The sequence below is a fragment of the Carlito syrichta genome, unplaced genomic scaffold (genome assembly GCF_000164805.1).
Source record: "Carlito syrichta isolate Samal-C Ts95f unplaced genomic scaffold, Tarsius_syrichta-2.0.1 Scaffold303527, whole genome shotgun sequence".
Taxonomy (NCBI): Eukaryota; Metazoa; Chordata; class Mammalia; order Primates; family Tarsiidae; genus Carlito; species Carlito syrichta.
Window position 1 is genome coordinate 89,661 of NW_007247623.1, and position 12,257 is coordinate 101,917.

Sequence of the window (12,257 nt, forward strand, 5' to 3'; positions counted from 1 at the left end):
GGCAGCGAGACCTCATCTCTACAATAAATCAAAAAATCAGCTGGGCATGGTAGCGTATGCCTGTAATTCCGGCTACTTGGAAGGCTGAGGCAAAAGGATCACCGGAGCCCAGCAGGTTGAGGCTGCGGTGGCCGGAAGCGGCCACTGCATTCCAGTCTGGGCGACATTTAAGGAGGCCAAAGCAATTGGAGTGAGACTCCAACTCAAAAAAAAAAAAAAAAAAGTTCAGTTATAAAAATAAAATAATTTCCTAGACTTTTGTCTTTTAAACAATTTGTTCAGAAATGTCACTTGAAAATGGTTGTAAGATAGTTTTAAATTATATATTTGAACTATGTAGTTAATTATACTTCAGTTATATCTCAATAAAGTTGCAGCAACAGCCGCAGCATCACTTACTGTGCTCTGCTTCACTCGCTGATGAGGAGAGTTGAACAGAAAGGTGCCGAACAGTGAGACCCGAGTGCTGTCGTGTAGTACTGCCAGGTAGGTTTCGGAAAACTCAAAAGCTGCTGGATACTGTTCCAACAGCTGCCACGTGGCATCCAAGAAGAGCAGAAATAAGGGAGACTGGCAAACGCAAGCAGACGAGGGATTACTTAATGTTCTCCCTCTGCTTTTCACATGTACTTCCACATTTATTGCTTGTTACTGCTTTGCAGTCATTAATGCAGACTTTCTTCAGGTACTTTTCAACTTAGACAAAGTCCACAGATGACTTAAAAATTTCACTTATATAGTTAAAATAATTATAATAAGTATGTAAATGTGAACTCCAATCTACTAGTGAGCCTTGGACTAAGGAAGCTAAGTTTTACTAAAAGCCCTCTCTTTACATACCACACATTTTATCTTGGGCATTCTTAAAGGCTGATAATAGGGTACAAAGACTTACCTCTTTTTCCGATCTTTTTAAATGGTTGCATCTGTCTAGGAACGGGTATCCTGCCATGACCCACTCCTTCTGTATCAGACTCTGAAATCCAGTAATTGTCCTAAAATAGGGGTCCAGCATCACTTGAACAAGAGAAGCTACAAAACAGCTCAAATCTCTCCCCTCTTCCTCTGTCAAAAAGATAGAAAGAAAATGATTACTACATAGAACAATGCTGAGAGAGAGGGAAGGAGAGGCAAACTAGATTCAGTACTCTGCACCGAGGCTGACTTCCACATGATCTGTATAAGAAAATCTTACTGGATTCTAACAACTCTAAAATATTACAGACTTTTAAATAAACTAAACCACTGTTTAATACAAAATGGTCTTTTATGTATAAATATTTGCCAGTTAACAGGAGTTCACCCCTCACACTTTTTACATTTCAATGGTTTATGGTAGAACATCTAGAATCCATTCTGCTGTTTTGTCAGGTTATTCAGTATAATGTAATTTTTCTACTGACAACTCCACATGGCAGAGACTCAGAGGTGAATAAGAGGATGGGACTGCCTACTACCACCTGAAAAGGTGGCAAACAATTCCGTCCTGCTTTGATAGTTGTTCTTTCCAGTGAGGCTAGAATTACCATGATGTCAGTCAGTCAAAGAAATCAGAATAAAACTACTGACCAATATCCCTTATGATTATAGATGTAAAACGCCTTAATAAAAATATGAGCAAACCAAATTGCCCCAAAATGCAAGAATTTATCCCAGGAATGCAAGATTGATTTAACATCTGAAAATCAAAGTACCATACCATGTAAAAAAAGTACAAGCTAGGTGCAGTGGCTCATGCCTATAATCCCAGCATTTTGTGAGGCAGAGGCGAGAGGATTGCCTGAGCTCAGGGATTTGAGACCAGCCTGAGCAACATGGCGAGGCCTCATCTCTACAACAAATCTGAAAAAAAATTAGCCAGGCATGGAAGCACACGCCTGTAATCCCAGCACATGAGGAGGCAGAGGCAAGAAGATTGCCTGAGCCCAGGGGTTTGAGACCAGCTTGAGCAACATGGCGAGACCTCATCTTTACAATAAATCTTTAAAAAAAAAATTAGCCAGGCATGGTAGTGCACACCTGTAGTTCCAGCTACTTAGAAGGCTGAGGCGGAAGGATTGCCGGAGCCCAGCAGGTAGACCCTGGGGTGGCTGTGAGTGTACCACTGCACTCCAGCCTGGGCAACAGAGTGAGACTCAAAAAAAGGGGACAAAATCAACATGATGCAGTAAAAGCATATCACACAATTCTACATTCATCCCTCATAAAAACTCTCAGCAAAACAGGAATAGAGGAAACTTCTTTAAACTGATTAGAAGCATCTACAAAAAACCTACAACTAATGATATTCTCACTGGTAAAAGATTGGATACCCCTCCCAAGATCAGGAACAAGAAAAGACACCTTCTCTTGACCCTACATCACACTACTAGAGGTTCCTGCCAAAGCAAGTAGGCAAGAAAAAGAAACAAAAGGCATCCAGACAGAAAAGAAAAAGGTAAAAATTTTTTGCAGACAGTGTGATCCTGTATGTAAAAGATCTATGGAATTCACAAAATAACTACTAGAACTAATAAATGAGTTCAGTAAGGTCACAGAAATTAAACACAAACATGATATAAGTATGCAATAAGCCTAAAAATGAGATTAAGAAAACAACCATATTCACAGTAACATAAAAAATAAAATACTTAAAAGATCTGACAAAATAAATACAAGACATGCACAATAAAAACTATAAAACATTGCTGATAAAATGGCAAATCTAAATAAATGGAGATATTCATTTCATGGATTGGCAGATTCAGTAAAGATGACATTCTCACCAAACTGATCTATGGCGCAACACCTTCCTATCAAAGTCCTGGTAGACTTTTTTTTGCTGATCCTAAAAGTTAAACAGAAATGGAAAGGACCCAGAATAGTCAAAGCATCTCAAAAACAAAGTTGCATGTCTTAATTTCAAAACTTACTACATAGCTATAGTGTCCAACATAGTGTGGTACTAGCATATGAATAGACATAAACATCAAGGGACTAAAACTGAGAGTTCAAAACTAAACCCTTATCATTTATTGTCAAGTGATTTTGTGACAAAAATGCCAAGACAATTAAATAGAGGATAGCCTTTTCAAAAAATTGTGCTGGGACAATTCAAAATCCACATACAAACACAATGAATTTCAACAGATCTAACAGAAACAACAATCCATTTAATATGGATCACAGATCTAAATGTAAGAGTTAAAACTATAAAAATTCTATATAACAAAACATAGGAGACAATCTTCATGACCTCAAATTAGGCAGTTTGAATATAACACCAAAAACAAATAAGAGGAAAAAGGATTAAAGTGGACTTTATCAAAATACTTAAAAAGGCATCAAGAAAATGAAAAGCACATGAGTGTGGTGGCTCACGTCTGTAATCCCAGCACTTTGGGAGGAGACTAAGGCAGGAGGATTGCTTGTACCCAGGAGTTTGAGATCAGCCTGGACAACACAGTGAGATCTTGTTTCTACAACAAAAATTTAAAAATTAGGCAGGTGTGATGGTGCACACCTGTAGTCCCAAATACTAGGGAGGCTGAAGTGGAAGGATCGTTTGAGCCCAGGAGTTTGAGCCTGCAGTGAACTGTGATCCTGCCACTGCACTCCAGCTTAGGTAAAAGACTGAGAGCCTAACCCAAAAAAGAAAAAGAAGCCAGGCTGGGGGTGAGTAGATTGCCTGAGCCCACCGGCTCGAGACCCGCCTGGGCAACTTGGCAAGACCTCATCTCTACAATCAATATAAAAAAAAAATTAGTCAGGTGTGGTAGCATGCGCCTGTAGTTCTGGCTACTTAGAAGGCTGAGGCGGAAGGATCGCCGGAGCCCAGCAGGTCGAGGCTGCGGTGGCCGGGAGTGGCCACTGCACTCCAGTCTGGGTGACAGAGTGAGACTCCAACTCAAAAAAAGAAAGAAAAAGAAAATTAAAGGAAAATGAAAAGAAAGCCACACACTAAGAGAAAATACTGGCAAACCATATAAGGACATAAAGAACCTGTACCTAGAATATATACTGATAATTTATGTAATATATAAAGATAATTTATATAAAGATAATATATAAAGATAATATGATGAAACACTTTAGAGAAATTCAAATGAAAACTACAGTGAGTTTCCAGTTTGCACCTACTAGAAGGATTCTAAGGACAGTAGTGCTGATGAGAATGTGGAGAAACTGGAATCCCTGTACACTGCTAAAGGAAGGAAAATGTGGTATAGCCGTGGTAGAAAATAGTTTGGTAGTTTCTTAGAAAGTTTAAAGTAGATGTACCATACAAGTCAGCAACTCCACTTCTATGAATCTACCCAAGAGAAATAAAAATACATGTCCCCAAAAGACTTGTATGTCAATATTCACCGCAGCACAGTTCACAACAGCCAAAAAAGTGGAAACAATTCAAATGTTCACTTACAGGTAAATGGATAAATAAAATGTATTTAGAAACAATGAGATACAATTTAGAAATAAAAAGGAACTGCTGATACAAAAACATGTATATGAAATGAAAGACACCAGAGGCAAAAAACCACATAGAGAATGATTCCATTTATATGATATATCCAGAAAAGGAAAATCTAGAGACAGAAAGTAGATGAGTGATTGTCTGGAGCTGGGAATTTCTAAAGCTGGACTCTGTATATTTATTAAAAATTATTGAATTGTGTATTCAAAATGGGTGAATTTTATAGTATGTAAATTATAGCTAAGTAAATGATTTTAAAAATATACTCTTAAAAAAAATGTTAGTAAAATGCAGGCTCAGCACTACTTTTGTTGCCTTTTACGTGTGGAGAAATTCAAGATAAGTAGGGCTTTCCAATCAAATGAGAACACCACTGGTTGAGAAGGAAATTAATTATGTGATGATTAGACTTTTGTGTGCGTTTGTGAATTAAACCTGCTCTGATTGCATCAGTTAAGTGTTACTTTACGTACTCATATGGTACGTTACTATTCTTTTCCCTAAGGGTTCTAAATATTTTTGCCTCATTAAAGTTCGTGAAGTTTGACAGCTGTTAAAAACACTTGTGCAAGCTTAAGTAGTATCCTGTATTCATATACCTAAATAAGTTGTCCCGTGGTATCCATGGGGAATGGCTCCAGGACCTTCCTCAGAAACCAAAATCCACGGATGCTCAAGTCTCTGATATAAAGTGGTGTAGTATTTGTAGATAACCTACACACATCCTCCTGTATACTTTAAATCATCTCTAGATTACTTATAACACCTAATACAATGTAAATGCTATATAAATAGTTATACCAAGTTGTTTAGAGAATAATGACAAGTAAAAAAGTCTCTACATATTTAACACAGACAAAAGGTTTTTTTTCCTGAATACTTTAGCTCCTCGGCTGAATCCACAATTATAGAACCCATGGATACAGAGGGCCCTTAAAAAAAGGTAGTTTGGGGTCTATTAAACTTTATCTGTAAAATCAGCAATTCTATTACCTGTAAAGTTATTTAATATATATTTAGTATATGCTTAACTGAAAGATTTTTGTATTGCAGTTTATCCCTACCAAATATGAGACAAAATTCATATTATTGGCTATTCAGTTCAATTTAATGTTATCTAACTGTTTCCTTAGGGTAACACAATCTAGTATGTGTCAGATGATTACACTAAAACAAATCTGTATGAATTAGAAAGTCAGCAAGATTAGAGAAAGGATGCCCTGCCAAGATGAATGCTAAGTATTAATCCAATAAGGAACATGACCACCCTTCCCATAAAATAGGAAGAAGGATTTAATACAGGGTAAAAAATGGACTCCTTTCTATTCTTCTGTCTGCAATCTTTGCACCACTGCTTGACTCAAATGATGTGCGAGATCTGTAGTGTACTTGATGGTACTGTAGTAAATGAGATAGCTAGGATTGGTGTAATTTACTTAAATGTGGATGAGCAGTTACCAGGGTTGGCTGGCATGGTGGTCATGATGTTTTCAGAATTATTTTAATTACCTTGAAGGACTATAGAGAGATGTTTGCTTTCTAGCATGTACACAAGTTCTGCTGAATGTTTAAGGAATGCCCTGAAAAGAAAGAAGAAAAACAGTGTTAAAAATAAGATTTCTATTACCAACATATTTTAAGTACTTGAAATCAAGCAAATTGAATCTTTCAGTATACAGATGCTCTTGATTTATGATGGAGTTACATCCTGATAAACCCTTGTAAGCTGAACATACTGTCAGTCAAAAGTTCACAGATGACTGGCAACTGCGGCTCCTGTCACTGCTCAGCATCAAGAGAGGACAGTTCCACTTTCTGCCGAGTTCCGCTTTCTACTTTTACACTACTGTAAAGTTGAAAAATCCTAAGTGGAACCATCCTAAGTAGGGGACCATCTATGCACATCTGTATTCTCAATCTCTACGAATTTCTTTGGTATTTATAAGATTCTTCAATGAATATGTTTTGTAATTTTTATATCAGGGAAATTCATTCACACTTTATAAGAAGGAAGAGGTTGACCTATATACCATTTGTGAAATGACAAAACTATAGGGAGACAGAGAAGAGATGAGTGGTTACTGGTGGACAGGGATGGGGTTGGGGGTGCGGCTAGAAAAGGGGCAGCAGGAGGGAGCCTTGTGGTGATAAACAGTTCCATACCTTGACTGTGGCGGTGGTTACATGACTCTATGCCCATAACACCGCACAGCTCTATGAGCACATGCACGTGTACACATGCGAGCATGCATAAACTGATGAAATCTGAGTAAGGTCTATCAACAGTACTGATGTCAGTCTCCTGGTTTTGATGCAGTACTCTAGTTATGTGAGATGTTACCACCGGGAGAAGCTGGGTGAAGACTATATGGCTCTATTTTTGCACCTCCTGTGAGTCTGTAATTATTTCAAAATAAAAAGTTAAAGAAAAAAAGGAAACAAGTTGTACAAACCTTACGTATTCCAACCACCGAGTATTTTCCAGTGAAGATAACCATTTCTCTTCAGTTTCTTCAAAAGGCTCTGTAATAAATATGGTAATTATACACACATCCTTTTTTTTTTGGTTTTTTAAATTTAATTTTCTATGATCAATACCAGAGTTAAGAGATATATCACAATTTCTAATACTTACAAGTTGCCTTTAAATAAGTGTCAAGAATTTTCACTTTAAAAACAGAGTAAACAACTAAAAAGACATGCTATAATTCTGTAACACATCAAAGCACTGCCCTGGGCATCCATCTTCTCTCTGGCTCTTTCAAGGAAATTTCAGAGTCAGACCAACTCTGACAGGTCTCTCGCTCTCCCCTTCTTGATTCTGGCCCACCCGACCTTTGTGAACAGCTGTCCAGGCCCCAACCCTTGGCCTCCATACAGCAAGTCTTGCCTTCCTGGCTTCTCTTCCTCTCCCGTTGTCAGTGCTGCCTCTGCACACAGCTTATATGGCCTGGTAGCTGACACTGCAAGAATCAGAGCCACCTTCACTGTCCTGCCTGAGTATGGATGATCACTCAACACCCTGACTGTGCCCCCTCTGCCAGGATCTTCTCTGGTCAAGCCTCCACCGCCCCCTGTCGATCCAAGACCTGTTGCCAGGTTGCCTCTCCTGACTCCCAGGAGGTCCCTCTCTTGAAGGACCCACTTTAGCCCAAAGATGCCATATTGAAGCCACCCGGTAAGAGTTTGCTCAAACAGGTAAAACACGTTTCTGTTTAACAACAGAGTGAAGTCACCTGTCTCAGAATAGAACTGTGTGTATTAAAATCTTACTAAGTTTGTAAGGTCATCCAGTGCTCTACATAGCAGATGCTTTTATAAAGGCGTTCTACTATACCTTTTGTGATTTGAAGGAAATTTAATAGGTTCATTTCCCCCCTCCAAAACAAGAGGCAGTTTTAACTTCATTTCCTTAGGAGGTTCCGAAATTCTCATATAATAAAACATAATTTGCAATGAGGCTCCTCATGCATATCCGTTTTTTTAAGGAGCATCACTTTTCCTGACATGTCTCATACAATTCTGTATCCTCCATTCATTACAGATGTAAAATAAAAATGAAATTACCATTAACACACAGTTGCTTAAGTTTTACAAACGCTGCTTGTACTTCCTGAATATTTGGCAAGGTCTTATCCAAATCCGATTTGTAAACGTCACTTCTCTGTGGATGACTTTTAGTTACTGCATTACAAATCCTAATAAAGACAAAAGCCTTTAGTCACTATTCATTTATTTCTTCAACATGTATTTCTTCAACACCTACTATAAGTCAAGGTACTGTTCTAACAGTGGGGGAAGAGGGATGAGCAAGACAGGCAAGGTCTCTGTCTCCATGGAGTTGACATTTTGGTGGTGGTGGTATAAATATATATTTTTTTGAGTCGGGGTCTCACTGTTGCCCAGGCTGGAGTGCAGTGGCATGATCACAGCTCACTGCAACCTCAACCTTCTGGGCTCAGGTGATCCTTCTATCTCAAGCCCCCCCAAGTAGCTGGACTACAGGCATGCGCTACCATACCCGACTAATCTTTTCTTTGGTAAAGACAAGGCCGTGCTGTGTTGCCTAGGCTGGTCTTAAATTCCTGGTTCAAGCGATCCTCCCGCCTCAGCTTCTCAAAGTGCTAGTATCACAGGTGTGAGCTGCCACACCCAGTACAGGGTAATGAACAAGAAAATAACAGCTGTGGTGAAGGCCATGGATAATACAATCAAGTGACTTCAGGCTACCTTAGGGTCACATGGTCAAAAAAGGCTGCTCTGTGATGATACTGAAGCTGAAACCCAAGTGACCAGAAGCAATGTAGACATCTGGAAGGACAGTCTTCTAGGCAGAAGGACAGTTATGCAAAGGCCATGTGGTAGAAAACAAGTTTGGCTGTTGGGGAAACCTAGGGGAGGCCAGATGACACGCCTGAGGGGAAAAGGTGAGGCGATGAGGTATGATAAACAGAATCTGTCCTACTTATGAAGGACAGCTGAAAACACAAAAGCTTTTCTGACAAAAACAAAAAATAATGCTTAGCTTAATAAATTAAATAACTGAATCTGTCACTGGTTATAAGGTTTTATAACTGACTCATCCAACAGTGCCACAATCTTCCCTTTGGCAGCAAAATCCCTCATGAAGCACTTCATTAGCATGCGTGTTAGTGACAACAAGGCTTAGAGTATGACACAGCAGAGAGTTACTCTCTAATGTAATTAAGGTGAAGTTAAAATCCACAGAAAATATGGACTCAGGTGAACTACAATCACCCTTTTTTCCAGAAAACTGTATGGTCATTTGAGGGTCACTTGACTATTCTTTGCTTCAACAAATGTGGCTTCATTAGTTCTGTTGCTAAGGGCAAAAAACCTAAGATCTGGCTGTACCAACAATGGTCTGACATACAATTTCTGGGACTCTCCGAGCCTGTTTTCTAAGATCTGATCATTTGTTCCTGGTTTATTCAGCAAGTACTGAATAAAAATCATGGGTGCTTCCGTGGTGTTAAGTATACACAGGTGTACAAAACAGACATAGTCCTTCACCTCATGGAGTTTGCAGTCTAGTAAAAAAGGCAGTAAGCAAACTCTAATACATATATATAAAAACTGAAATACATGCCATAACAAAACATTTGAGAGCTCTTGAGAACCTATACCTGTGATCTAGTTTTGGAGGTGAGGAAAGGCTTATCTTGGGGAAGTAATGTTTGGGTTGAGATATAAAGAATGAGTGATTGTCAAGTAAGCAGGAGTGGAGGGTGTTCTTGAATGTGCCTAAGGAGGCAGCCCAGGAGAAGGAAAGAGCATGGGAAGATGTCAGGAGATGGAAAACATCAGGAAGGTCCAAGAGGCTGGAGGCCAGGAGACCAGCCAGGAGAGGGGACGTGGAAGGAGGAAATAACATTTATCTTGGCAGGGGTAGAGCTGGAGTGAAGCTCATGGGGGTGGAAGGCTTCTTGAAAAATGAAGTGACAAAACATGAGGAGGGCCTGGAGATGGAGAAGGAAGCAAAGAGGAAGGCATCAAGGATGACCTCGTTTTTTGAGCACAGGCTGGAGAGGCATAGTGGCCACATCCTTGAGTTTGTTTTTGGACATAATGCGTTTAAAGGGTTTTTGAGATCACCATGTGGAGGACACCAAATTAGATGGGAAATATAAATGTGTTACTAAAGCCACAGCCTTGGAGCAACTTTATTTTTCTTTCATAGGGATCTCATTCTGTCACCCAGGCTGGAATGCAGTGGGATGATCATGACTTACTGCAGTCTTGACCACCTGGGCTCAGGTGTTTCTTCCCCCTCAGCCTCCCGAGTAGCTGGGATGCCACTTGGGAGGTGCATGCCACCATGCCTGGCTAACTTTTTGGGGTTTTCTTTATAAAGACATGGTCTTGCTATGTTGCCCAGGCTGGTCTTAGGCTCCTGGGCTCAAGTGATTCTCCCACCTCAGCCTCCCAAAGTGCTGGAATTACCGGTGTGAATTACCACACCCAGCCTACGGGAATTGTCTTTAGGAAAGGAATACAAAACATAAAGAGGAAATGGCCTTCAAGAGACTCTCTGTGATGTCAGGAGAGATGAAGGTGGGTTTGCAGAAGGCACACAGTGCCAGCGATGAAGGGGAGCTCCAAAGGGAGAGTGCAGAGAAGCAGGGGCCAAGGGCCTGGAAGACTTCAAGGAGAGAGTGACCAACAGTGTTGCATGCTGCTGTGAGCATGACTGAAAAGGCCTCCTACTTGAATGCCATAGAGGTTACTGATGACTGTTGCAGATGGTGCCAAAGTTACCTGTAACGGCCAATTAAAACCACTGTTCTAGCTATTATGAATTTGTAGTCCTAAATTAGACATATTGAACTATCAGGAAAGTTTGATTTCTCCTGAAGTATTTCAACTGGATATCACTGCACTTAGAAAGTTATGTTAAAGGAAGCATTATTGCAAGATGTCAACAATGTAAAATCCTCAAGTGTCTTTTAAACCAAATAATTAAATTATACTCAATATAATTTAAATGTTAGTTAAATTTAATATATTCACATTCTTTTCAAAATGGCAATTCTTGTATACAATATATGTTGCTAATTAATTAATAAGACTATGCCTTTTGCTAGCTCTTGTCAATTAGCAGGGAACTTACTATACTTATTCATGACAAGTACCACTGTCTAAAGTGACAATGACCATTTCTCAATTACCTCTGGTCAATCTTCTTCTGCTGTAGCACATCTTTGATGAGGGCCATTCGCACAAGAGCATTTCCATTAGAGTGGCTCCAGCACCAAAGCTAGGAGAGAGGCAGAATCCTCACTTAACTATGCAGAAACAACAGATATCAGCATGCATGACATCCAACAGAAATCACTTACTGGCATCCTTCTTCCAACAAAAGAATGGGAAAAGATCTTTAGATCTTGGTCTGCTAAAGAACTCGGCACTACAAAGTATTCTGGAAGGCTGGAAGGGAGAAAAACAGATAGTACATAAGAGTCTTGTGCTAAACATGGGAACAGTGTGCTCCTGCAGACACCATATAATTAAACATACGTATCCCCAGTTAATGTGCACCCCACTTGGTAACTGCATGGTGACATCTCAGTCTAAAATGTGGGATGTGGTCAATTCTCACAAAATTTAAACTTACAGAATGAGAAAAATCCAAAGACATCTAAAATATTTTCCAAAATGAATATGAATCAAACATGTAAGTTTCTGAAAAACAAATCAGTTTTGTTCTCTACCAGCTCCCTTCTTCTTAACTCCCTCTTCTACCCTTCTCATCTCTAAACGGCACATTCTGTCTCTAGGACAATGATCAGACAAGTACTGGTGGGCAAGCTCAGTGCCCCTGGAGACATCCTCCTTCTCTCTCTCCTTCCCTCCGTGTGGCTGGGCAGGTCCTGTCACATGCTCCTCCTCAGCACATAGACCAGAGCAAGCCAGCCAGGAAGGTTAAACTCCAGGGGAAGTAGAAGACACAAGAAACGTGCTCCATGGTACCTTTCCAGAACCGAACTCCTAGAATTTCCTGGTACAGGATCAACCACTAATACATGGTTTTTTCTTTTGTTTAATCCTAAAAAGGTGCTTATCTGCAAGAACTAAAGAGGATTTCGATGTTGTTTTGTTTTGCTTTGTTTTTGGTATAACAAGGGCTCACTACATTGCCCAGGGTGTTCTTGAACTCCTGGGCTCAAGCAATCTTCCCACCTTGGCTTCCGCTGGGATTACAGGCGTGAGCTACGGCACTCTGCTTCAATGATCTTAAAATAAGACATTCCAAAAAATAAGTACTAAATGACATTAAGCAAAT

The 12,257-nt window shown here is 39.7% G+C and overlaps 1 protein-coding gene across 2 annotated transcripts in view; it reads right to left on the reverse strand.

Moving 5' to 3' along the window:
• Positions 1-12,257, reverse strand: part of MTMR10 (myotubularin related protein 10) — a 54,684-nt gene that overhangs the window by 4,607 nt on the left and 37,820 nt on the right. For both annotated transcript variants that reach the window (XM_008058631.2, XM_021712634.1), the window contains 7 exons: positions 11,314-11,401; positions 11,143-11,231; positions 8,021-8,151; positions 6,907-6,976; positions 5,963-6,033; positions 896-1,065; positions 400-570 (listed from right to left, as the gene is read on the reverse strand). In XM_008058631.2, the coding sequence (XP_008056822.2) occupies positions 400-570; positions 896-1,065; positions 5,963-6,033; positions 6,907-6,976; positions 8,021-8,151; positions 11,143-11,231; positions 11,314-11,401 (790 nt within the window). The remainder of the gene's footprint in view (positions 1-399; positions 571-895; positions 1,066-5,962; positions 6,034-6,906; positions 6,977-8,020; positions 8,152-11,142; positions 11,232-11,313; positions 11,402-12,257) is intronic.